The sequence below is a fragment of the Harmonia axyridis genome, chromosome 2 (genome assembly GCF_914767665.1).
Source record: "Harmonia axyridis chromosome 2, icHarAxyr1.1, whole genome shotgun sequence".
In the NCBI taxonomy this organism is placed as follows: domain Eukaryota; kingdom Metazoa; phylum Arthropoda; class Insecta; order Coleoptera; family Coccinellidae; genus Harmonia; species Harmonia axyridis.
The window spans coordinates 46,618,836-46,644,325 of record NC_059502.1 but is presented as its reverse complement, the minus strand read 5'-3'; the positions used below and the strand labels follow the sequence as shown (position 1 = coordinate 46,644,325).

Sequence of the window (25,490 nt, the reverse complement as noted above, 5' to 3'; positions counted from 1 at the left end):
AGATTGAAGGATGTGTGTCTTCAATTTGTCTACAAAATCAGCATTTTCATTTCCGTTCGAAGTACGTTGACCAGAGAAATACCTAGTTACTTTCATATTTCCGGTGAACTGTGGAATTCGTATTGTATCAATAAATATATTGTCATCATATTTACGCTTGGTCTTGACGTCACTAGAATTATATTATAAATAGTTGTTAGTTTTAGAAATAAAGTGCATTTACACATGATCTGCCTTTCAGTCATAACCCTTGAGTCCTTAACAAATCCTTTACTTTGAATCTCAAGGTAACGTTGTGACGCTACCCCAATACCCTGTATCTTCGAAACAAAGAGGTTTCTCAAAAATCATCCAAAGACAAAACATGCTTAAAATAGTCCAAGGAACAACCCCCTGAATTTTTGCCGCATGTTTAGGAAACACCCTGTATACTGTTTTATGTCTTCAGCATGAACGTCATCTCCTTTTATCCTGCCTAGGTATATCCACTTTTTTCTAACTGCTCCTTTAATTTTGGAAGATGGATCAACATCCCCCGTACAAAAGGTTGTTGTTCTAGACTTTTTCTCAGAAATATTTTTCGAGATTGATTGTGGTCTCTTAGTAGTCTTCACCAAATTAAATTTATCATTGTTCCTTTTCTTTACAACAGTGGTCCATGAATTATCATTTGCATTCTTTTCTTGTGTATTATTGTCATTAGTACCATTATCTTTGTTTATATCGGCTTGCTCTGGAGTTGGAACATTCAACAGTTGTTGACGGCGCATGTTCGCATTTTCAGAACTACTCGATGTCGACGTCTGTCGTGAAATTTTACGTTTCCCCGACAGTACTTCATCATCACACGGAGTAGGTAACATTTCTGTAGGTAATTTGTTTTCAGTTACCTTGATCGATAGACTTGGCTGACAAGAGTGACAAGAAGAACCTTGTTTACCTTTTTTTAACCTGGTAATTTCACTCTCAAGATTTTTCATCTTATCAGAAAACAATTCGCTATTTTCCAATACAACCAAATTTTTGCTTCGTACTTCATCGAGCAATTCACTCAGTAATTTCACCTGAATACTTAGATATTGTTTCACTGGGTCATCTTCAAGTTTATTCAATTGTATTGATCCACTTGATATTTCATCGGGAATTTGAACACTTACATGGTAACATGAAGAAGTTTTCTTAGAGTTTGAAGTGTTCCAACAGGAAGGATGTAAAACTGCGCTGCATTTGGTACACTTCATAGCACCAACCACTTTTCTATTACAGTGACTGCATAAATTCGAATTAATTTCACTAATATTCGATTTTTTTCGCTAAGCTATCGCTCTCTTCACCTTCACTTGCCGCCATCTTGCGCAGAACTTATCGATAGCGCAGGTCCGGACTGAGAAAATTACATTCTTTATCACACATCTTGTATAACACCCTGTACATCCAATTTTCCAAAATCGAAATTCTCCTCAGAATCTGCAATGAATACTTTCTCAAACAAGCCTATTAGGATCAATGGCACACTTCACATCATCATCTCATGAACAATTGAATATTAGGAATTTTCAATTTATACTAGATAATCTCCGAATAATGCGTCTATTCATATTGAATTCTCAGTAACATAACTTAGGTATTGTGCTGCATCTTATTCCATACATACATGGTAGGGGCAACATCAAATATGTTTTGCAAAACTAAATTCAACCGAAAACTCGAATTAACATTGAACATTCAATTGGACTATTATAAAATGGACTTAATAATAAAAATATGCGAGGAACTGAAAAAAATTGACAATAAATAGGAGAAAAAATTATAACTTGTTTTCGAAAATAATCTCTTTCGAACATTTTCTAGATCTTGCGATCAAATGAGCTACAACTTTCTTCAATATTTCTGGTCAAAATTGCTTCACATGCAGATTGAATAGATCCCTGTCTCTGATTTCTTCAGAGTGAACTGAATTTTTCAAGTGCCCCCAGAGAAAATGATCCAAGCATGTAAGATCTGGGGATCTTGCAGGTCAGTCATGAGGTTCCCCTCTATCAAAACAATGATCTGTATAAAGTCCATTTAAATGCGCTACAATTTCACGGGTAAAATGTGCCGGAGCTTCATCATGTTGGAAGTACATTCCTCTTGGAATATTGCTTCTATCATTCAAGAGCTCTGGAAAATGCTCGATTAAAATTGTAGATATGTCACACCATTCAGACTGTGTGGAAGAATATGTGGTCTAAGTAGGCGATTTTTGTAAATTCCACACCAAATATTGACTGATAAACGATGTTGTGAATTGCGTTTCCTAGTAACTATCGGATTTACTCTGGCATTGTGAACATTCAAAATGCCATCTTTTATGTAGGTCGCTCCATCAGTAAAAAGGGTTCTGAAGATAGCTCGCAGGTTCCGGAAAACCCATCTGCAAAAGCGCATCCTCGGTAGTTCATCGCCTGGCTCCAAGGTTTAGAAGGATTGTAAATGAAATGGATGTCACTTTTCACGGTGCAGAACCCGATAGACCTGAAAATGTGGCAAACCTAAAACTGAACCAAGACGCCGAGTGCTGGTTGAGGGATTCTCTTGGACAGCTTCTATTATCTCTTCATGATGTACCATCGAACTTGCTGTTTCTCGTTTACTTACTGACGGAAAGTGTCCAGTTTCAAGAAGTGAGCGATTAACATGTTCGAATGTTTGGTTAGGCATTTGACGATACGGATATAGCCTTGGTATTTCCTAGCAGCTTCACGACCATTGCACTTACAAAATCCATAAACTAACAACATATCAGTATACTCAGTATTTGTAAATGACGGAATTTCGATAATTCTCTTAATGAAAATTTTATGAAAACACAACAATCTATAACTTGCGTATTTTTTTCAATAATTACTCGACAATGGTATAAAATGTCAAAATTCTTAGCATGAGCCACTTAGATTTTGAAACGGGTTGAATTCAGAGTAAACGAATTTTTTCTGTGATCTTTCACATAAAATTTAAAATAAAGGATATACTAAGCGTCAGATCGACTCAAGCATCATGTATTAAGATAAATAGTGGACCAAAAAAAAAGGCTAATGAAAGCTACAGAACATTCAATACAAGAGCTAGCAGGTGTCGAAAAGAAATATGGAAATTTTCGAGAACCAATCACACACCGAAATTGATGGAGGAAGGAGTATAAAAGAATTTTTTTGCGAAAGTGTAAATGAGATGTCGGAGTATTTCGTTTTGTATGCGTGTGTCTGATTTCGGTCAGTTATTAATTTTTCCAAATATCTAAAATTTTTCCTTTCGGTATGCTCTCACTACGGGCGTAGCCAGGTTTCAGTTTCGGGGGGGTTTTACATATTATAAAAAAAATCTCATGTTTTTCTTTTTAAATATATCAACTTTAAAAGAGCCAACCCATTCAGTCTACTTTCACTAGTTTTATTTTTCAAGTATGTTTTGAGAAAAAAAGCATTTTCAAAATCACTTTTTGAAATTTAGTTTATTTCTTCACATCGATTCCTATAAATATATTTAGGAAAAAAATACCGTCGTAGTATTTATACAACAGAGTACTCAAATTCAAATTTATGAGTAGAAAGTTTATATGCAAAAAACCGGTAAAAAATGATAGTTATCACCTTTTTTGCATTTTTTTCAATGTTTTATGATGAAATTTTGGTGGCAAACTTCAGCTTTGAATTCTGTACCCCAGAAACAGAGATAATAATCGAAAAAATTAAAACTACCCCATCAACTGAGTTTCAGCAGAGATAGATATAATACGCCAATTTTGAACTATCGTTTGAGCCAGGTTTTTCAGACAAAAAACTTTATGGAAGAAAACGTCAGAAGATTAAATTTTTTTTGTATATTTTTTTTTAATTTTCCGTCACAGAATTTTGGTGCTAAATCTCAGATTCGGATTATCCGCATAGACCAATGACTTTACATAGCCCCACAGAAAGTAGTCTAGCGGTGTTAAATCACAAGATCTTGGGGGCCAATTGATCCAAAACGTGAAATTAGGCGGTCACCAAACGTGTCTTCCAATAAATCGATTGTGGCACGAGCTGTATGACATGTTGCGCCGTCTTGTTGGAACCACAGCTCCTGGACATCATGGTTGTTCAATTCAGGAATGAAAAAAATAGTAATCATGGCTCTATACCGATCACCATTGACTGTAACGTTCTGGCCATCATCGTTTTTGAAGAAGTACGGACCAATGATTCCACCAGCCCATAAAGCGCACCAAACAGTCAGTTTTTCTGGATGTAACGCTGTTTCGACATACACTTGAGGATTCGCTTCACTCCAAATGCGGCAGTTTTGTTTGTTGACGTAGCCATTCAACCAGAAGTGCGCTTCATCGCTAATGGAAGTAGTGCGCGATACATATTCCGCACAGAACCATTATTTTCGAAATGAAATTGCACTATTTTCAAGCGTTCTTCAGGCGTCAGTCTATTCATGATGGATTGCCAAACCGAACTGAGAATAAATCACTCGATAGCTGTTAAATCGGTCGCCATCTTGAACAGTAATGCCAACTTAAAGCTATATACCTCGAAAAAAACACCTGTTACATACGATCGAAAAAATCAAACTAACCCATAACTTTCCTTTGAGGGGCACATGTGAGCACAAATTGACTGGATTACGTAGAGGTAATTTAATTCAAATTCCACATTACTAATAAATTGAACTGAGAGTGATAATTTCATTCACTTTTTACAAATTCCATTAAAAAATATTTTCGAGATTTAAAAAAAAAAAAAGTTTTTTTGACATCTTTAACATTTCGGGGGGCGGTTTGAACCCCCAAACCCCCCCCCCCCTTCTGGCTACGCCTGTGGCTCTCACCCCCTTAGGGGGCGCCCCACATGTTTGAAATTCCGCCTCAAGTCAGGATACTGAGAAATTAAATTCATTCAATATGAATAAACACATTATTCGGAGAAACACAAGTCCGTGTTTACTATGAATCGAAAATTCCAGATATTCAATAGCTCATAAGATATTGATGCGATGTGTCATATTTCAAATGAGCTCGTTTGAAAAAGTATTCATTGTAGATTCTGAGGAGAATTTCACTTTTCGAAAATTCGATGTAAAGAGTGTTCCACAAGATGTTGAATAAAGAATATAATTTACTCAGTCCGGACCTGCGCTATCGACAAATAATTAGGTGCAAATAATAGGATTTGGCCTATACCCATTCCCCTCAAATTTTTATAGAGATGCATGCAGGCGTTCAATAGTTATGCCGATTGAAAGTTTTTGATAAAACACCCTGTATCTCTCAAACTAATAAAGTTAGGACATATTTCGAGCACTGATTCAGACTCACCTAAATGTTTTGCATCTGCCCTGAAAGCCTGTACAATCATTCGTGAAACACCCTGTCTGTTGCGATTGGAGGAAATGGAGAATTAGAGGAGGTAGGTCTATCATCTTGAAAATATTATTATATCCACTAAAATCTGATGAATCGTTCGATAAAACATATCAATCAAAGATAAGCCAAATCAAAGAAATCTTCAAATCATGTGGAAACATTCATTTTGACAAAATTACAGCGAAATCCCGCGAACGAACAAATATTTTTTATGATTTCTTTGATTTGGCTTATCATTGACTGATATTATAAGTAGGTATTGAGTACTGTTAATTACTATTATCCTTTTGAAACTTTATGCTTGGAAAGTATTCTGCCAGTCTCCGTGCAAAACACGAAATGCAAATCATTTAAAGAACTATTCATTTTAGGCATAAGGCGCAACAGGTACTCATAAAAAATAAAGACTAGGCACTCACTAGAAAAAGAACAGATCAACACTAGAACAGGCAATATGAGATCAGGGCATGCATTTTAATAAAGGGACTAATTGATATAGGTTTATAAAGGTCGTTTTCGAAAAATTGCAGTGTCCTTCGGACCAATTGTAGAGTGATCTGTGAATTTGCAAAGGACTTCAAAACCTTGGGGGAATTCAATTGAAAAAAAATCAAATAATAAACTCGAATGGTTTTCAAGATACATGATCTTTGATTTAAACCATTATATCCATGGAATCTTTTTAAAAAAGTAGCCTACGTCAAAAAGTTCCACAAATAATTGAGTGAGTTATTTCCAAATCAGAATTTCATAGAGATAATGGGTGTGATTTGAAAATTAGACATTCTCATTTGAACACAGAGTGGTATAGTTTTTCGATACTTTCGGACCATCCTGTAGAGTCAAAAATAATTTGAGATTATGCGCTGAGTACTGTAGATTCCGTCAAAATTCGAATCATTCTCCCAGCCAAAAATTTCCAAGAGTTTTGACCAATCGTGAACTTTTGACTCGCCCTGTATATCTTTACAATTAATATTAGCATTATGCAATTATTTTTTATTCTGAAAAACATATAAATTTTTTCAAAAATTATCATTTACGAGTATGCGCGTGCTACACTGATGAACATAAAAATTCATTCTATGAAAGTGAACATTTTAATTCCTTCTTGTATTTCGTCAAATCATTTTCGACTTCACAAATATTGGGGACGAACATTTTTCTATTTCAACAGAAACATTTAGTCAAACCAAGACATACTTTTTTATTCGTAAAATCGTCCAACAAATGCGATTTCAGAATATTGAAACGTTGTTCTGAAACACCCTGTATATTTATTATTATGGCTCGGCTCATCATCACCTATGAACTATGTACGACCAGTAAACATACTGGTTTATTTTACCCAACGTAATCCGTGATCGAAATCTTCTTCTTCAGCCCTCTTTCATCCAGTGTCGGACATAGGCCTCTTCCAGTTTTTTCCATGCTTCTCTGTCTTTTGCTGTTCTCATCCATTGCTTGCCGGCTACACGGAGTATGTCATCTATCCATCTTTTTCTCGGTCATCCTATGCTTCTTTTCGCCTCTCGAGGTCTCCAAAACGTCACTTTGTGTGACCATCTCTCCACACTCTGCCTTGTAACATGTGCCCCCCACTGCCACTTAAGTTTCGCTATTCTACTATTGATGTTAGTTTTCTGGTCTTTTTTCGTATTTCGGTGTTCGGAATTTTATCCCTCAAGCTTATACCCAGCAAAATCTTTTTTATGGCTCTTTGAGTTAATTTCAGTTGTTCTGCCACTTTTTTCATTATTGTCATAGGTTCTAGACAATATGTTGCCACTGGTAATATACAGCTGTCGTAGGTTTTGCGTTTTAAGTGTAGAGGAATTTTTTTGTCCTTAAAGATGGAACTCAGTTTGCCGAAGGCTGCCCATGCTAAGGGTATTCTTCCCCCAATTTCCAATATCTGATTTTCTTTTCCATTTTTAATCATGTGCCCCAAATGAACATATTGTTCCACCTTCTCTATGCTTATGTTTTCTATAGTGATATCTTCCTGACTATGGCTCATTATCTTCGTTTTGTCAAGATTCATCTTTAGTCCTACTTCCTTTGACTTTTTATTCAGGTCGTGTAGCATCGATTTCAATTCATGGATGTCTGTGCTTATCAGAACTATGTCTTCTGCAAATCTCAAATGATTGAGATACGCCCCATCGATTTTCAGTCCTTTCCGATCCCAAGCTAGCTTTTTTTCTTCTCGGTCTTTATGTCTCCATCTATTTTTACGTTGAAAGTCGCTTTATCGTATATATTTCTTATGAGATCGGAGTAGCTAGAGTCGATATAGTGATCGAAATAATAAAGATGAAATGTAGAAGGTCAAATTCGGAACGTATTTCGGACGAACGAAATGTATGTCAGTTTGTTTTCCCATCTTGCTCGAATTCTCATCTCGCCACTGATTTGAATATTCGGCATACGCCGTGAATTGAAAAGAAGAACACGTCATTTGAAAATCTGTTACAGTCCATATAATTGAATGAGTTAGGGTAAAATTTACCTCTCCACGCCAAATTAAAAATTAGCAATAATTGCATTGTTGGAAGCGAAACAGCACTGCGATAATTGTTCTGCTCATAGATGCATAGTTTATATGCATCTTACACAGTTCGAATTTATAGCAATTCCATTCTATATCAGTTTGACAAGTAATGCAACAGTTTATTTGGGAAATATTCCCCCGAATTACACTCGTGCAGTTCTTATTATAACACGCTGTCATGCAAAATTATCGGTAATTTTGATGTACTTGTGCAATAACTTATGATAATTGATCTATGCAGATGTGGAAAGCTGGGATGAATGATTACGTGTGAAATCTAATACGAAATATTGTCATTGTTGCACAATAGGTGGTATTCCCTCGGTTCGATATTTCAAACATTCTTGAAACAATCATCGAGACAAAGAATAATGACGATTTCTTATCAGCAACAATAAACAACATAAAATCCAAATCAGATCAATAGTATATAACATTTTATGTCAAAAATTTTATTCAATTTTCTATTATGAAATATTTCGAGTTCACACTGGATTCAGTATTCTATTATTGAGGTTTAATGAATACCTGCGAATTTCGACGATGGTGACATCATTATAATGAAATTTAATCTTTTTCAATCGAGATTTGCTCTAGGGACAAAAGTTACAAAATTGCACATTGTAAGAAAATATCATGATAAGAATAATCTACAAGAAAATAATGGCTGTTCTCTGAACTTAACTTCTGATTCTGCATAAACATTCTGTACCTCCAGATAAGAATCGAACCAAATATGTAATACAGCAACATATTATATATGAGGAAGATCATTCTATTTGATAGCCGAACCTCATCAGTGTATAATGATGATGTGTTTTTGATGACTGATCTAATTTCTGAACATAAATTGAACAACTAGTCCAATCGAGAATTCCCGACTTTTCGAGTGTATGCTATAATTAAATCATGAAGTTGATCATACCGAAAAAGAAAATGTTGTATATCACTTTTAGTGGCGTATTATTGATTATTTTGGGAATTATACTTGGTTTCAAAGTCCTGCCAAAAGTGGTGGAGAAAAAAGTTTGGGAGGTACGTAAAGTTATATTCTATTGATTGGCTACAGATCAAAATGAACAGAGAACTTTTTGGTATAACTCCATAGTTATACCTACAAAATCATAAAGCATTATATATTCCATAATATATATTGCTTTATGATTTTCCCTGATAATTTATTGTTGTATATTCCATTTTTTTTTGCTGGAATGAAATATTAGAAGTGCGGAAGTGTTGAAAGTAGAAATACTGTAAGAAAGTATTTTATTAGGTATCATAAGATTATTTATAACAGAATACGTTTCGACTGCATGTTGTATGGTAAGTTTTCCAATAATTTTTTGTATTTGATTCCTAGATTTCCTCCGAATATATTGGTTTCGTAGCTCCAGTCGATGAGTGGTACACATCGTCGATGCAATGCCACACCCACGAATGTGCAAAATCAGCGTTAGCAAATATTTGAGTTTTAAACTTTCAATTAGTTGTAAAAAATCAGGATTTTAAGCAAATTCTTTTTTGTACTTTTATCAACAGATGTAGGAGTTATATTTTAGAAATATTAGCAGAGATTCACGAAAATATCCATTAATTTTCGAAAAAAGCTACATTCGTGATTGTAGCATTGTAATGTTTTTAATAAAATGCATATAAGTGAAACCATATCAATCTTTATTATGGTAAAACTGGAACAAAAAGAACTTTCTAATATTAAAAACTACAAAGATAGACGTAATAATAATATAGAAGAAAACATCATTTGTTAGAATAATTTATCTTTCATCTGAATCCTCGCTTTCATTTGTCTCCGGCAAATTATCTCTTATAATTTTATCGGCCTTTATGGAATTATAAAAGTTATGATAGTTCTTTGGAATAGTTAAGTCATTACACATTTTCTGAAGATCTTTATATTTAGCAATCGCAATTGGCAACTGCTCATCATAGGCTTTCTTTAAATCATCCTTTTTGGGTCGTCCACGGCTTTTAATGCTGTTTACTCGTTGAAATTCATCTCCAAAATTTTTTTTATAAGACATTGTCACCACGTCATCGGTTTTAACGTATTGTAACCAGCAAACTTGTTGCCAGGGAATTTGGTTCAATTTATAATTTCTTGTTCCAAATGACTTGAAATCGAAGATGTCATCAAACATCATGTATCTGACTTCAAAAGGACGAGGGTGTGTTCGAGCACTTCTTATTATCTGAGCCCAACCTTCAGGTGAATAACCAGGAACATATTTTGACTTCTGCTCAATTTTCGAGTGGAGTGAATCACACTCCATCTCGGTATGTCCTGACTCAAAAAACCTGTGATCAATAGTTCGTAATTTAGTGTGATCCGTAAGAAGTTTCAAGCACATAGCAGCAAAATGAGAATTTTTTTGTTGCCCGCCACACCCGTCCGACATCATTCGAACCTCAGTAATGTTTGGTTGATTGATAATGTAATTGTAAATACACGAGGATATCTCGTTTGACCCTCTTTTTCCTTGGGTTTCATCCCAAAGGTAACAGATTCCGTCCTGATTCCCTAAGTTGTATATGGTCAGGTTGTAAATAGCCAATTTTCGTAGATAAAATATTTGTCCTGTTGGACCCTTTGGAGTCGTAAGCACTGCTTCGAGGTCAAAGTTAAATGACAGTACCGCTGAATTATTCTTTGCAATTTCCTTGTCTTCATCTCGAGCTTCACGAGCTAATTTTTTCCTTAGCATGTGTTCGTGATGAGCCTGTTCGTGTGTTTTTTTTTCATCCTCTGTCATGTTCGTGTATTTCAAGCACTTTTTGCACTGGTCCTTTTTGGGTTTATGAAACCCCAAGTTGTAACTTCTAAATACTCGTCGATACTTTTCGAAAGAAACTGGATGGACATTCAATTCTGAGCACTTTGATTTATACAGCTTGTGCATAATAGAGACATTGAGTGAAGAATCCAAATACCTTTTGGTACTAGATGCCCTACAATAATGAGACTCTACGGCTGGAAATGAAAGAATGTGCTAGCGAATCAGTTGTTCATCAGCATCTTTCAATTTGTTGTGTGGGACCTGTTTTCCACGACTTTTTTTTTCAGTTATGCCGCTAGAAGAAAGCTTCGTCATAGATCCGCGCATAAATGCATCTGTAACGTTGAGCGTAGCCATAAAAAAGGCTCGGCATACTTTTCTTTTCTCCCCATTGACGGTAACCGAGTAACTCATGCTGACCGTTCTTCTTGAACTTTCAATGTTTCTAGTCACTCTCTTTTTTACTTGTCTATCAATATGACTATTTAAGAAAATTCGCTGTTCATCTACCTAAATCAGTTGACGGAATTCATAGTAAATTTTGCGTCGGTTTTCCTCGTTAATGAAGGTGTCACATTTGTGCTTTGCTTTACCTGAGCACGGGGATGGTAACATGGGACGGGCTGGTCTCTCTTTATTTCTAGAACAAACATAAGACTCTCCTTTTAATATTTTTTGTTTCCTTATGTTTTTCTTCCAAGCGTTTATGTTTTTCTTCTTCCTCTTAGGGCCCTTACCTCGAAAGAAAAATAACTTTAGAATAAATGCATGTTTGCGTCACACCTTTCTCAAAAACTTACTTAATGTATTTTCTTTTATTTCAATCTGATCCTCTGATTCTGAACTTGTATCGCTAGAACTCGAACAAGAAGAGCAAGAAGAACTGCTAGAACTTGAGTCTTCTTTGGGATTATAGTTATCTGATGAAGAGTCAGAGAAGTCACTCTTGTTTGAAGCTAGTTCGTTATCAAACGTCGGTCCCCTACTGGAGGTGCCCGTAATCTCTACCAAAGGTTGTGCTAAAACAAATTAGTTGTTGTTTTTATCAATAATGTGAAATTTTATGATAGAAAGCAGTACCTTCTAGTTGGATCTCTGAAACCGTTTCATTATTTGGTATAAAAACAGAAACGTTTGATGTTCCGGCTCCATTTGTTTATTTGGTGTGGTGTTCTTCATCAATTTTCTTTGAGACCTAATGAAAAAACAGTTAAACAAGTTGCCAAATTAATGGCTAAAGTGCAGTGCCTCATATTATTTTTATTATTTGGAAATTTAGCAGAAATCATTTCTTTTGCAGCCGGATTCTCAAATGCAAAAAATTTACAAATGATATAAGATAATGCACTCTATAGGCTTTAAAATGCTCATTTCTATCAGGCAATCACTGAAATGTACAAAATTTTATTTTCATAATGGCATATTAACATCTTCCTACCTCCTGTTCATGCTCCTTTGGTGAATCCAGACGTGATTGTCTCAAGTTTGCGAATAGTTTAGCAGTGTGGGAGTTCATTTTTTCACACAATACTGAGAAAGGTTTAGTAGAATCAAGTCAACGAATGTAAAACACATGCGAAATATAATAATAATATAGTTTATTTGCTAACTGGTACATAGAAACACAATATCACATTCAATGTATTGAATACCTCAAAATAAAATTATAAATGCTCCTAAGCTTCCAAGACAAACTAAGGTAAAAATTACACAATACAAATAAACCAGGAAATGAGGTTGCAGTTTCAGATGAAACGGCCGCCTGTAAATTATTAGCAGAGTCTCCTCATTCAGAGCTATATGTCGAAAACAAACTTCCCTCCTCCTCGTGTCGCACATCATCAGTGAAAAAAGAAAGGACATGCTCGGTAAAGTTATCATCATCGGAGGCAGTATGTCGCAAATCAGGAAAATTTTGTCCAAAATCGGGGGCGTTCAGTCGAAGATCAGGAAAATTTTGTTACAACAACATTAATATATGGTTTTCTATTTTTTCTTGTATTATGGAGGTATACCTCTAGCTCCTCAATGAAATACCTTACCCCTGTGTATGGAGATCTGTAGATTGCACTAACTGTAACAAGCAACCCATTAATGTTCAAATTTATGACTAATATATCAGTGCAGCCCAGAGAAACAACCTGATGATCCAATAACATGTAGTCCCTTACATAAACCAAAACTCCATTATTCTTATTCACATTTCCCATATGGTACAATAAAACATATCCTAGAGCCGGATATGTTTTATTGTACAATATGGGAAATGTGAATAAGAATGATGGAGTTTTGGTTTGAAACAAATATATTCTACTTGTTCGATCTTGTTGTCTTTTTTGTCCTCACTTCCACCCTAAGTTCCTTGTTCAAATTTTTATCTTTCACATGTCTCACCTCCCTGGAACCAACTATCTTCTGGTGGGCCTCCGCGTTATATTCTTGAGTTTCCTCCTCAACTGGTGAAGGGGTGGTACCTGCAGACTCAGAAATTTCTTCTTGTTTGTTTATTTTTCTTATATCATCCACCGTGTATATTTCATTACCAATTATCAACTTGTTACCCTTAACGTATCCCACATCACTGGTGGTTTCTCTTATTTTCCTCAAGTAATTCCTAAGTATTTTCTGTTCTTCTCGCTGTTGCGATGTTTGATCTTGAGTTATATAAATATTTGTTCCTTTAAGTTTCTTAGAATTATCCAACAGTACTTGTTTTTTCCTATAAGTAGCGAATTCAATTTTCAAGGGTCGATTTTTGGCCCTTCCTAGCTGGTATATATCACTAATTTCTGATTCGGCAATATCTGTCTCAAGCAGACGATTCACTTCCCCTATTACACCTTCGGTTGAGACGTTTTCTCCGTTTTGCAGTCCATATATCACTATATTGTTTTTATAACATTTCCTCTCTAAATATTCTACTCTGTCCAAAAGTTGTTTATTCTCTTTTTCCAAGTTTACAACTTTACAATTCAACTCTTCTAGTCTCTGTATTGATTTGCTTTCATTCTCCGAAATAAGAGCCCTTAGTTCCTTTCGAGTGGTTTGAATTTCATCATATATTGTCTTCAACGTTATTTCATCATTCATTTTCGTTTAAACAAATAACACACACTTTTAAATATCAACGTGTATGTACCGCTTCACCATCAGATTCACCGAGCCGCCAGATGACCGCCTCGATTGTTTATCCACTTGATCAATAACAAATCTTATCGAAAAACACAGTTTTCTAATTGCGTCTCACTCAAAAAGGGTCAATTCGAGATGATGAGATCTTCGAAAAGAAACGGAGTTTACAATCACAGTTCACTATGAAAGAATATTTTCTACAGATTATTTTCTGCGAAATTTCGAAAATTTTCAAGACCGAAATTATAGACTGCTTTCACATTTAAAGCTCACCACACATATACACCGCCACAAACACGAAAATGCCACTTTCGCGATATGCACGTCGAAGGTCAACTCGATCACTACTCTGCCACAAACACGAATTGGTACATTCGCGATGCACGCATTGCAAGTGAACAATTTAGACTGACTTTCGTTAAAGTGCATATCCCCTGCCCACCACTTCTGAGCCTTCAATCACATTCGTGATCTTGGAATGGCTGGGACATTGATAGTGATGTACTTAGGTGAAAAACTAAAATTTTGCACATTCGTGGGTGTGGCATTGCACCGACGACATATGGTTTCTTTCGAATCCAATTTAGAAATTCTACTTCTCCTAACTCACACAAACTATTAGCGTTTCAGATGTATCACAGAGGTCCAGCAGGATTGTATTAAAGTAATTCCTCTAACTATTGAAAATTTTTGTATTACCAAGTATAATGAACTATATACTTTCCTTCTCTCTGTTTCAATAACAAACATTCAAATAAAAATTTTATCTCTTAAATTTTCATTCTACTTTCGGAACTATTTTCAGAAAATTATGTGAGCTATTCGCATGAAATCTAGTTACTGTTGGACTTATAAATAGGATCGATTAATTTATGGCTTCAATTGGTGGACTTCATATCAAACATACCAACGGGTGTGATCCTAGCAGACCGTTCTACGGAAACACACATCAGTGGCGTACTGACTATTAAATTTATATTGAAATAACGTTCAAAGTTTCAAAATGCAAACTGGGCTTGGGGATCTCGGAGTTGATGGAGCAAACAAATAATAATAATAATAATATAAGTTTATTCGCTCAATTCAAGAATACAAGCCAAGATACATATCACTTCTATTTAATGTGTAGATGTATAATCTAATCTTCTTTTTCATGAGACCTACAGAATTTATCGCGATTATATCCCTCCTAAGAAATTCCGGAATCAAGTTAAATAATTTCCTAGATACATAAATAAATATGGGTTCTCTGTCCAATACTTTTCTTTGAGGAATTCACCTTTATATGGAATTGAGTCTTCTGTCTCGTTTGGCAGGTGTGGTCTAATGAGTCAGTTATTACAATTCTCCGCTTTTGGATATAAATCATAACATTGAAAAAGTATGTCTGTCTTATATCGAATATCCTCGATTCAGTAAAAAGATCCTCGGTAGGGTAGTTCTTTTTTTTTTGTACATAAGTTTCAGAAAATATTTTTGTGAGATGTTATGTCTTTTTAAGGCCGCGTCCAATACACTACCCCAACCTAAGTTTCCGTATTTCATCCTCGACTCCACAAGTGCAAAATACAAAATCCTCAGATGTTGGATTTTTAATATTTTCAACAAATACCTAAACTTAAATAGCATGGTTCTGAGGGTATCCACAGTATAATTCACATGTTTGTCCTATCTTAGATGTCGATCTATGGTTACAGCCAAATATCTGATCTCAGAAGCCAAATCAATTTTTACTACTCCATTGACGTTCACAACCATGAAATCAAAAATAGTTAGTTTATTTTTGTAGCAAGATAACAGGATATACCTTATTTTATCGAAGCTAGTAGTAACTTCCGGAAACTGAGCCAATTTATAACCCCCACCATATCCTTTTCAGTCTTATATATCAGGCTGTCCCAATGCGCTTCCCTGTAAAAAATGGCGATATCATCCGTGAAACTTATCATATCACCAGCCGTATCAACCATAAGAAGCTCATTCAAGTACACCGTAAACAGAATCGGAACGAGGACCGTACCCTAAGGAACCCCACACAACACTTTGTCGAATATTTTGGTAACCGAGGATATCAAGGATATTGGTCTGTAATTGACTGGTAAAGTTTTATCACCACTTTTATAAATAGGCTTGACCACCGCTAGTTTGAACTCACAGGGAACCCGACTTCTCAACATTATCTCATTTATCAAGTGGAACAATTGCTCAGAAATTTCTTCTGTGATTTCTTTCAACGTTTCAGCTCTTATCTGATCATGACCGGGGGTTTTATTTATTTTAAAATTTTTTATAATCGATTCAATCTCCAAACAGTTTGTTGGTTTAACCTTCAACTACTCGCGCCTCTTTCCTTAACGTTACTGCTCGCATGGTGTATTTTAAACACCATTTTCGTTTTTCACAGTTAGTCAGTATTTTTTCATTTCAAACAGATTCCTTTCGTTGTCATGAAGAAGAAATGAATGTTTTGAGAATTTTATTGAAAAAAAAATGACAATTAATTCCAGCTACATCAAACAAATTCACCCTGTTTCGTAAAATTTCCAAATTTGTGCAATAAATAATATGTTCAATCATCGAAATATCCAAAATTTTCGTAAAAGCCATCATTTCATCTGTTATGACCCTTGCGCAGTGTTTTGGACCAGGAAATATTTCAAGTAAAATTTTCATTTCAGTTTTAGTTGATTTACGTGTATTAATTTTGTACCAAATTGTCTTTTTGTCTTCGGCAACATATCGATCCTTCAGAATATGAGCGATATTCTTGCCCATCCTTTTCTTTGGTATCGGACTCAAACAATGATGACTGCAAACAACAAAACTTGCGAATAAGAACTCGATAAAATACTCATATGGTGTATTCTGTACATCATAAAATATAACTAAAACTGCGACACCTTAAACATTACATGATTTGACCGATACTGCAGATGCGCAAAGAAGAAACATTGTTTTGAGAATAAATAGTGAGATGAATGCTGATTGAGCATTCGTATCACACTATAGCAACTTTCACAAGAAATCCGAGATACCAAAAAAGAGATTAGAAATTGCTTGTCCGCATCAGAGGCGAGGTTACTTTTGAAAATTCAGGCTTTGAAAAATAAAAATGAAATTCTGGAAAAGAAAAATGCTGATTTGAATAAAAGGCTGGAAAAGACAGAACGCTGTTGCAACAAAAACATCCAGTGATTTTTGGCCTGAAGAGAAATTCCGAAATTACGAACAAATATATTTGCAACGAAATTACCCGCTTATTAAACGTTGGGATCGAGGCAACTGAAATAAGTGACTGCTATAATTTAGGTTACAGGGAGAATACTCCTATGAAGGTGGAATTCGTTTCATACCAAACCAAAAACTTATTCTCAAATCCCTTAAACTCCTTGAGGGTACCGCTGTATCGATTGCAAACGATCTAACGCCACAACAACGACAGGAAAACCAAAAACTTAGGTCGTTTCTGCTCGAAGCTAGAGCTGAGTCATCAGAAAAATCTTGTATGAAAGGTTATAGACTTGTGGCGGGGCAGAGAATATATGATTTGGAGGAGCTGGAAAGTTCAGAAGAGGAGGGAAGGACGAATAGCGCCCAAATACACCTACATCAGAAAATTCACGTAGTGCTACAGACGTCTGGCCTGGTTCATAGAACACGAATGAGCATTTCTGTAAAGGAAAATTAATAACACCCCACGTAGCAACTCACAAACAAGAATATATAAATAAGAAGAGAACACCTCCAAAAGAAAACACTGGTAGCATGAAACTCAGACAAAAACAGCCAATTAAAAAAAGAGTGAACAGGCTTGGAGACCTTGGATAACAAAAAGAAAATAATTAATAATAAAACAAAATAAATAAATGAACATGAAAAAAAAAAATTGATTGATTATAGAAAATATGTGTATTTGTGATCTTGTAATTAGTTAATCAGGGTAGTTCAGTTGATGTTTCAACTATAAATCCAACAATTGAGGAAGTAAATATGGATGATTTTATAAATAACTATTAAAGTGAAGACTATGATACTATTATCATAGATAATCTCAAATCCATTGAGTTCATGAATATAAATAAAGAACTCAAGATTAGGCAAATGAATATTCGAAGTATGCAAATGAATTTCAACGAGTTTAATGATAATAATAATAATAACCCCCGACTTTTGCCTATACGCGTAGGATTTCTCCTAGCCGTCGGCTTCTCACTCCTCGCTAAGAGGAAGATTCACTCAATCCCAGATATTTAAAATATCAGAAGGGCAGAGCTCGGTCGTGTCCGGTCCTTGTGGTCCCCCTGGTTCTCGTCGAACTTCTGGTCCTCTTACACGCGATCCTTGGACCTGTCCTTCGCTTCCTAGGAATTTTCTCACCGTCCTTGCAGTACCTAAAAGAACAGCTTTTTGCATTATATTACATATATTCTCACTAAATTCTAGTTGCTTGATATTTCTCTTGAGGTTTTTGGGTAATATTCCTGTTGTTGAGATGATAATTGGAATAGTTCTCGTTGATATCATTCCCCACTGGCGCTTTATCTGAAATTCGAGGTCCCTATATTTTGAAATTTTTTCGACCTCTTTTTGACGCATGTTGTTGTTATTAGGTATTGCTACGTCGATGAGTATTGCTGCCTTTTGTTGTTTATCAACTAGCAATATATCTGGCCTGTTGTGAGGGACTGTTTTATCAGTCAAAACTGTACGATCCCAGTACAGTTTATAGCGTTCGTTTTCCAGAATGGTTTCCGGTCGGTACTTGTAGTATGGCACTTTTTCAGAATTAATTAGTGTTAATTTAGTTGCCATTTCTTGGTGTAGTATCTTTCCTACTGCATCGTGTCTCTCTTTATATTCATTTCCTGAAAACATTTGACATCCTCCCGTAATATGTTGGATTGTCTCGTTCGTTGGACACCCATAACGGCATCGATCGTCAGTAATAGTTCGATCCTTTATGATATGTTTGCAGTAATTTTTTGTTGAGATCACTTGATCTTGGATGGCTAAAAGAAATCCTTCCGTTTCTGGATACATCGCACCTGATGTGAGCAAATAGTTCGACGCTTCAATGTCGACATGATCCTGGTTCACCTCGTTGAAATGTCGTCCATGTAGGGGCTTTTCTCTCCATCTTTGCAGTTTTTCTTGGATTGTCTGGTGGTTGTATGACAATTGCTCCTTGTGCAGTTGTAAAGGTGTTGATTCGTCTGCTTCACACAGTACTTTGTAAATCTCTGACGTGCCTGATTTGTCTTTGAAGTATGTTCGTAGGCATTCAATTTGAGCATGGGCAAGTTCCATGAGGTCTAGCAGACCTCTGCCTCCTTTATTTCTCGGCAGTGTCGTCCTCTCAATGCTAATTTTCGGATGGTGCTTGTGTGCTTTCGTCATCAAGGTTCTCATTTTGCGTTGCAGGTTTTCCATACCTGTTTTGGTCCATGGAATGATACCGAAAAAGTATGTAAGAATTGAACATGCATATGTATTGATAGCTCTCGTCATGTTCTTGCTGTTGAGGTTTGTTTTCAAAATTTTGTTGATTCTCCTAATGAACTCAGTTGTTAAGTCTTCCTTCATTCTTTGATGGTTTATTCGTCGGTTTTGTTTCATTCCTAGGTATTTATAAAGATCGTCCGATTTCATTGCTTCTATCTCCTGTCCATTGGAGAGAGCTATCGGTTCATCTTGAATTTTTCCACGCACTACGCTAATAGTACGACACTTGTCCAATCCGAATTTCATCCCCACGTCTTCCGAAAAATTTTCCACCAGTTTGACCATAATTTGCAAGTGGTTTTTGTTGCCTGTTATAAGTTTGAGGTCATCCATGTATAGCAAATGATTGAGTGCAATATTATTTCTGTTTCCTTTCACATTGAAACCTTTTTCAGTAGCATTCAGTTGTTTAGAAAGGGGGTTCAGCGCCAAGCAGAGCCATAAGGGACTCAACGAACCTCCTTGGAAAATTCCCCTTTTTATTGGAATATCTTTAGTAGTTATGTTCGCTGTAGAGAGTTCGATATTCGTTCTCCAGTTTCGCATTGCATACTTCAGAAAGTTTATTGTAATTGGATCGATCTTGTATATTTCCAAAATTTTTGTCAGCCACCCATGTGGAATAGAGTCGAAGGCCTTCTTATAGTCAAAATATGTCATAAAAAGATTTCTGTGTTTTTTGAAGGCTTGGTTGCATATGATGGAATCTATTATCAGCAGTTCTTTCGATCCTAGTACATTCTTGGAACATCCTTTCTGCTGTGCTGTCATTATTTTATTTGTCTCGCAATGTTTGTAGATACGAGATGCTATACATGATGTGATGATTTTATATATTGTTGGTAGACATGTAATTGGTCTGTATTTTGATGGATCCGCTGTGTGTTGCATATCCTTCGGTAAGAGGTAAGTGATCCCTGTTGTTAAAAATTTGGGCATTTCCGTTGGATTACTTATAACATCATTTATGGTTTCAACTAGCCTGCCGTGTATACACCAAAATTTTTTCAACCAAAAGTTGTGGATTCCATCTGGGCCGGGTGATTTCCAATTGTGTGTGTTTTTCAATACTTCATGGAATTCTTCTATAGAAACTGCGTTATGCGGCATTTGTTCCATTGTCTCATAGGATTTCTCTTCATTTCTTATCCAATCGGCCTGGGAGTTGTAGTGGGTTGGTGTAGCCAGTTGATCTGTCCAAAAATTCTCAATATCCTCGACGGTTGGATAACTTCCTGGTGTTGCTGACATATTATTGTTTAACATTCTATAGAATTTTCTTTCGGAATTTTCAAAAATCATATTATCCTGTTTTCTTCTATAGCTCTCATTGTATCTTTTGAGTCTTTCGGAGTACACACTAAGTTTTTGTTTCAGTGTGTCTAAAATTTGTTGAGCATTTTCATTGTTTGGATCATACGTTGTATGTTGCCGGTGACGATCCATTATTATATTCACCATTTTTTGTAATCTTCTAGACGGCGAACCTTTTGCAAATTGGGTGAGCCTCCCAATTTCTTGGCGGATGCTATGAACTTTGTCTTCTAGCCTTTTTTGCCAATGTGGTTTATTTTGTTGTTTTTCTCTGGCTGATTGCTGACTTTTAGGTTTTGGCTTCACACCTAGCACTGTTGCTATTGAAAATGCTGCACAGTATAAGATGAGGTGTAATGATTCGAGATCATGGTAGTCAGAAAGATACTTGGGTATAATCTCCTTGTTGGTCATGACCAGAAGATGAGATAGTTTCTTAGATGTCCTCAATCTTGGCAGAATCGGTCGTCTCAATGGATCTGTGCCCTCAAAATCTATAACGCATCTATTCATTGTGGCAAATAATCGCTCCAGTAGTTCTCTTTGGTCTTCTTCTGGATTTACGACGGGTGCAGCATATATATTTCGTCGTTGAGCATCACTTATTGCTAACACATCTGCGTTGTTTTGTTCCTCAGAGTTTATTTGTGCATTGATGTTGTGTTGGTTTTCAGCACAATCGTAGTTTTCTTCAATTGTCGTTTCGTTGTTAGTGAGGTTCCTATTCTGTAGCCTCACTTGGACTTCATTTTTTATGGTGTTGAGTCTCTCATCGGGTACAAGTTCATTTCTCAATATGACCCGGTATTGGTCGGCTACTCTTTGCTCAGAAACTTGAAGTTCGGGATAGTTTCTGTGGAATTCTGCAAATAATTTTTGACGGTAGCCTATTTATCCTCTTCCATATTAGTCACTTCATAATATATGCGCATGATCGTTTCATTTATCGAACTTGTCCATTTCATGCGTCTTCTTGGTAGACCTGCTTGGGTGAGTGCTGGTTGGGGATCCTGCGCAGCACCTTCAGCGGTCGGAGAAACTCGTGTTATTCTTCTCCTAGAATGTTGAGATTGTGGAGGCGTAGCATTTTGTTCGACAGACGCCCGTCTCCTTAGCACTCTGTCACCGACGTCCCGCATACTGTCATGTCCAGCGCCGGCTCCAGTCACGCCCTGACGAACCTCAGGCAGCGGCTCTATATTCCTTTTCCTTAAATTCACCATCATTCATGGGTTCCTCCGTGTCGTGGGGGAGACGGCCTTTGATCGCTTTTTACGATCCGCAGAGCTACGGTGGGAGAATTCTTGAGCTACTTTCCACACGGCTTCGTCCGCTACCCTGGACAGGGACCCTTCGACAGGTTTCAGCTTCCCGGGTCAGGGAGCTCCTGGAATCTGCGGTGGGCAGGAGTCGATTCAACTCTCCTGATAGGTGAATCGCTAGAGATTCACCTACCGCTACCCTTATTATTATTATTATAATCATTTTTACCAGAGTCAGTTAGGTTTGACTAACATCACCTCAATTTCACAACTGTTGGATATCGGAAGACAACTCGAGGCTCGCAAGGAATCCATCGAATCCTTCGTACCTCCTCCACGAAATAGGAGCTCTTTGTTAGAACCTGATCTAGCATACGTATATGCAGAACAACATTCTGTCTCTTCTGTTGATATGAGTACTTCTTCTGCTGATGTAAGTACCTCTGCGGCTTAGGTAAGTGCAGTATTGACTTGCTGGAATTGTAAACAACCTGGTCATGCTGCTAGGGATTGTAAGATGGCCAAGAATAAGTACTGTTTCAAGTGTGGTCGTCCAGGTTCCACTGTTCGGACCTGTCCTAAGTGTAAGCCGTCAGAAAACTGAGGGGGAAGGCCTCTAATGGCAGTATGTGTGCCTTCCCTCATTTTTCTGCCTGTGATCGTTTACCTTTGCACCAAAAAGCTCTGTTGGATTATGTGTTAGCGCATGCGCAAAACGATGAACGCCCATATTTGTCTGTTTCTGTTTTTGATGTCAACCTTCTTAAAGGAGACGGCACATAAAGAAAGAAGTTTTTGATGTTGATTTGTTAGGTCTTTTGGATTTGGGTGCTTCATGCACGATTATAGGAGGCCCTGGATGGGCAATGTTGAAGAAATTGAATCTTAGTATTAATGTCGATAATGTTGTTTCTTGTAGAGTCGCTAATGAACAAAGTTGTTCAAGTATCGGTTTGGTGGATTTACCGATTAAGCTTGAAAATAAAGTTAAGATGATTTAAGCCTTAGTAGTTCCTGAGTTGCCGCACTCTTTAATCCTGGGCATTGATTTTTGGAGGAAGTTTGGTGTCGTACCGGATCTTCGTTGTGGGAAATGGGTATTTCAACGAGATGCTGATGACTCTGTGGATGCGATTGCATCAGAGGAACACCTTACCCCTGAGCAATCTAGGATTTTGAATGAGGTTGTGCAGGAGGCTTTTCAGAACATGGGTGATGAGTTAGGGTGTACTAAACTGGTGGACCATGAGATTAAAACCTCGTGTCGTCCCATTAAGCAGAGGTATTATCCTGTGAGTCCGGTAATGCAGGGTCATATTGATGCAGAGTTAGACAACTTACTGGAGCAGGGAATTGTTGAACCTTCGACCAGCCCCTGGTCATCCCCGATTCTTCTTGTTAAAAAGAATGATGGCTCGTACCGATTCTGCGTTGATTACAGGAAATTGAATGCCGTCACAGAAAAAGATGCGTATCCTCTCCCCTATATAAATTCCACCTCGGATCGGCTCCGCAACGCCAAGTTCTTGTCCTGTATGGACATTAAGTCGGCTTATTTTCAGGTGCCCTTAGAAGCATCCTCTCGCCCTTTAACTGCGTTCACAGTACCCAATAGAGGTTTGTTCCAATTCCTCCGTCTGACTATGGGACTGTCTAATAGTCCGGCTACCTACCAGCGTTTGGTTGACAGAGTTCTTGGTCCGGATTTGGAACCATATGTGTTTGTCTATTTAGACGACATAATTGTCATTACTGATACCTTCGAAAAGCATGTAGAGGTATTAAAGGAAGTCTTTAAACAACTCAAAGCGGCTAACTTAACTGTTTCAAAGAAGAAGTGTCATTTTTGTCGACTGGAACTCTTGTACCTAGGTTATGTAGTGGATTCAAAAGGTCTAAGAATGGATTCAGCGAAGGTTCAGGCCATTTTGAACATACCGGTCCCCACTTCTGTTTCGGAGGTTCGACGTATACTGGGTTTGGCTTAATGGTACCGGAGATTCGTACCAAACTTTGCGGATCTGACTGTTCCCTTAACGGAGCTACTCAAGAAAAATCGATCCTTCAGATGGAGTTCCCAATGTGATGAGGCTCTGATTAAGTTGAAGGAATGTTTGATTAGTGCCCCTGTTTTGTTTTGTCCGGATTTTTCGAGGTCGTTCACCATTCAGTGTGATGCTTCCGGTTATGGGATTGGTGCTGTCTTGACTCAGCAACAAGAGGATGGAGAAAAGGTGATATGCTATCTTTCCAGGTCTTTAACCCGGTTAGAGCGCAATTACACCACCACGGAACGTGAATGCCTTGCCGTTCTATGGGCGATTGAGAAGCTGCGACCGTATATTGAAGGGTCACATTTCTCGGTTATCACCGATCACGCTAGTTTGCTCTGGCTGGATCGACTGAATTCACCTTCTGGAAGATCAGCCCGGTGGGCCATCAGACTTCAACAGTATGATTTGTAACGGTTATATTTTACACCATTTAGATTTCGGTTGTTACTGCGCCCTCTGGAGTTTGATTGTTGATTCAGCTCGGAATATTCCGTATTAATATAAATTTGAATTTATTATGGAACAGTTATTTCCGGATAAGTGAGGTCGAATATCATTACCGTTGGGAAATATTTTATAATTTCTGGATTTCTTGTATTACTTTTCTTCTGTGTGGGAAGTTTCGTTTGACAACTGGTAGATTCTGTGGTTATGAATGATTGTCAGAAATAGAGGTTATCGGCGATTTGTGATAATTTTGAGAAACGGCTTTTGGAAAAAATTGACCAAATTTGGAGAATATATGATCTAGAATCATCCTTGTTATAGGCGATTATTTCTCCAATTTGGATAATTCCCTGTATGGTTTATGGTATTGTGAATATTTCTGGGAAATACGTTTTATACGTGATTATAAAATTTTCTTCCACAAGGCCCATCTCTTGTACTGAATTTACTCTGAAGATCTGAGAGGATTCGCTTCCCGCCGATTAGTTCGAATAACTGCTGAACTTATACGAAGAATATCAAGAAGATCCTTTTCCCTCGAACAACAACTGAGAGGGTCCTAGTGCCTGGATTACTGTTTGGAATCCTAGTGCCTGGATACGTTGAAAATCCTAGTGCCTGGTTGAATTGAATAATCCTAGTGCCTGGTATAGTTTATTCAAAGTCACTTGAACTAGTCCATAAAAACGCTTGACCATAGATGTCCCTTTGAAGTGGATACCGCGATCTGCAAAATACCGGGGTTCACCTGAAAGTATTGTAAGGCAATGAATTCACTGGCCCCAAAGGAATTTCTGGAAACTTGGGCAAACCTTGTATAATCGAAATATTCATCTTCCTCCAAGTGACTTTGGATATACTATAAGAGTCTGGTTGGATTTGAAGAGTCCTAGTGACTGATTACGTTCAAGAGTTCTGGAGTCTGGTGTATGGTACGGTTGGAGTTTATGGTATTATTTTCTGGTATATGGTGGTACATAGTATATTTCTGGCATATGGTGCAGCTCGAGTAGATGGTACATTCTACGTATAGAGATC

At 36.9% G+C, this 25,490-nt stretch overlaps 2 protein-coding genes across 5 annotated transcripts in view; one reads left to right on the top strand and one right to left on the bottom strand.

The window, feature by feature from the left end:
• The first annotated feature begins 8,833 nt into the window (after positions 1-8,833).
• LOC123673336 (sensory neuron membrane protein 2-like) overlaps positions 8,834-25,490 on the top strand; it is a 57,245-nt gene continuing 40,588 nt past the window's right edge. Inside the window, exon 1 of the mRNA XM_045607821.1 lies at positions 8,834-8,981. Coding sequence (XP_045463777.1) covers positions 8,856-8,981 — 126 coding nt within the window. The 5' untranslated portion in view covers positions 8,834-8,855. The remainder of the gene's footprint in view (positions 8,982-25,490) is intronic.
• Positions 9,364-25,490, bottom strand: part of LOC123673940 — a 35,739-nt gene continuing 19,612 nt past the window's right edge. For 2 of the 4 annotated variants that reach the window (XM_045608712.1, XM_045608711.1), the window contains 3 exons: positions 11,822-11,936; positions 11,542-11,760; positions 9,364-11,478 (listed from right to left, as the gene is read on the bottom strand). In XM_045608712.1, the coding sequence (XP_045464668.1) occupies positions 9,722-10,864 (1,143 nt within the window). In that variant the 5' untranslated portion in view covers positions 10,865-11,478; positions 11,542-11,760; positions 11,822-11,936 and the 3' untranslated portion in view covers positions 9,364-9,721. Of the gene's footprint in view, positions 11,479-11,541; positions 11,761-11,821; positions 16,323-25,490 lie in introns of those variants that run through there. The other 2 variants (XM_045608713.1, XM_045608714.1) reach the window with 2 other exon arrangements.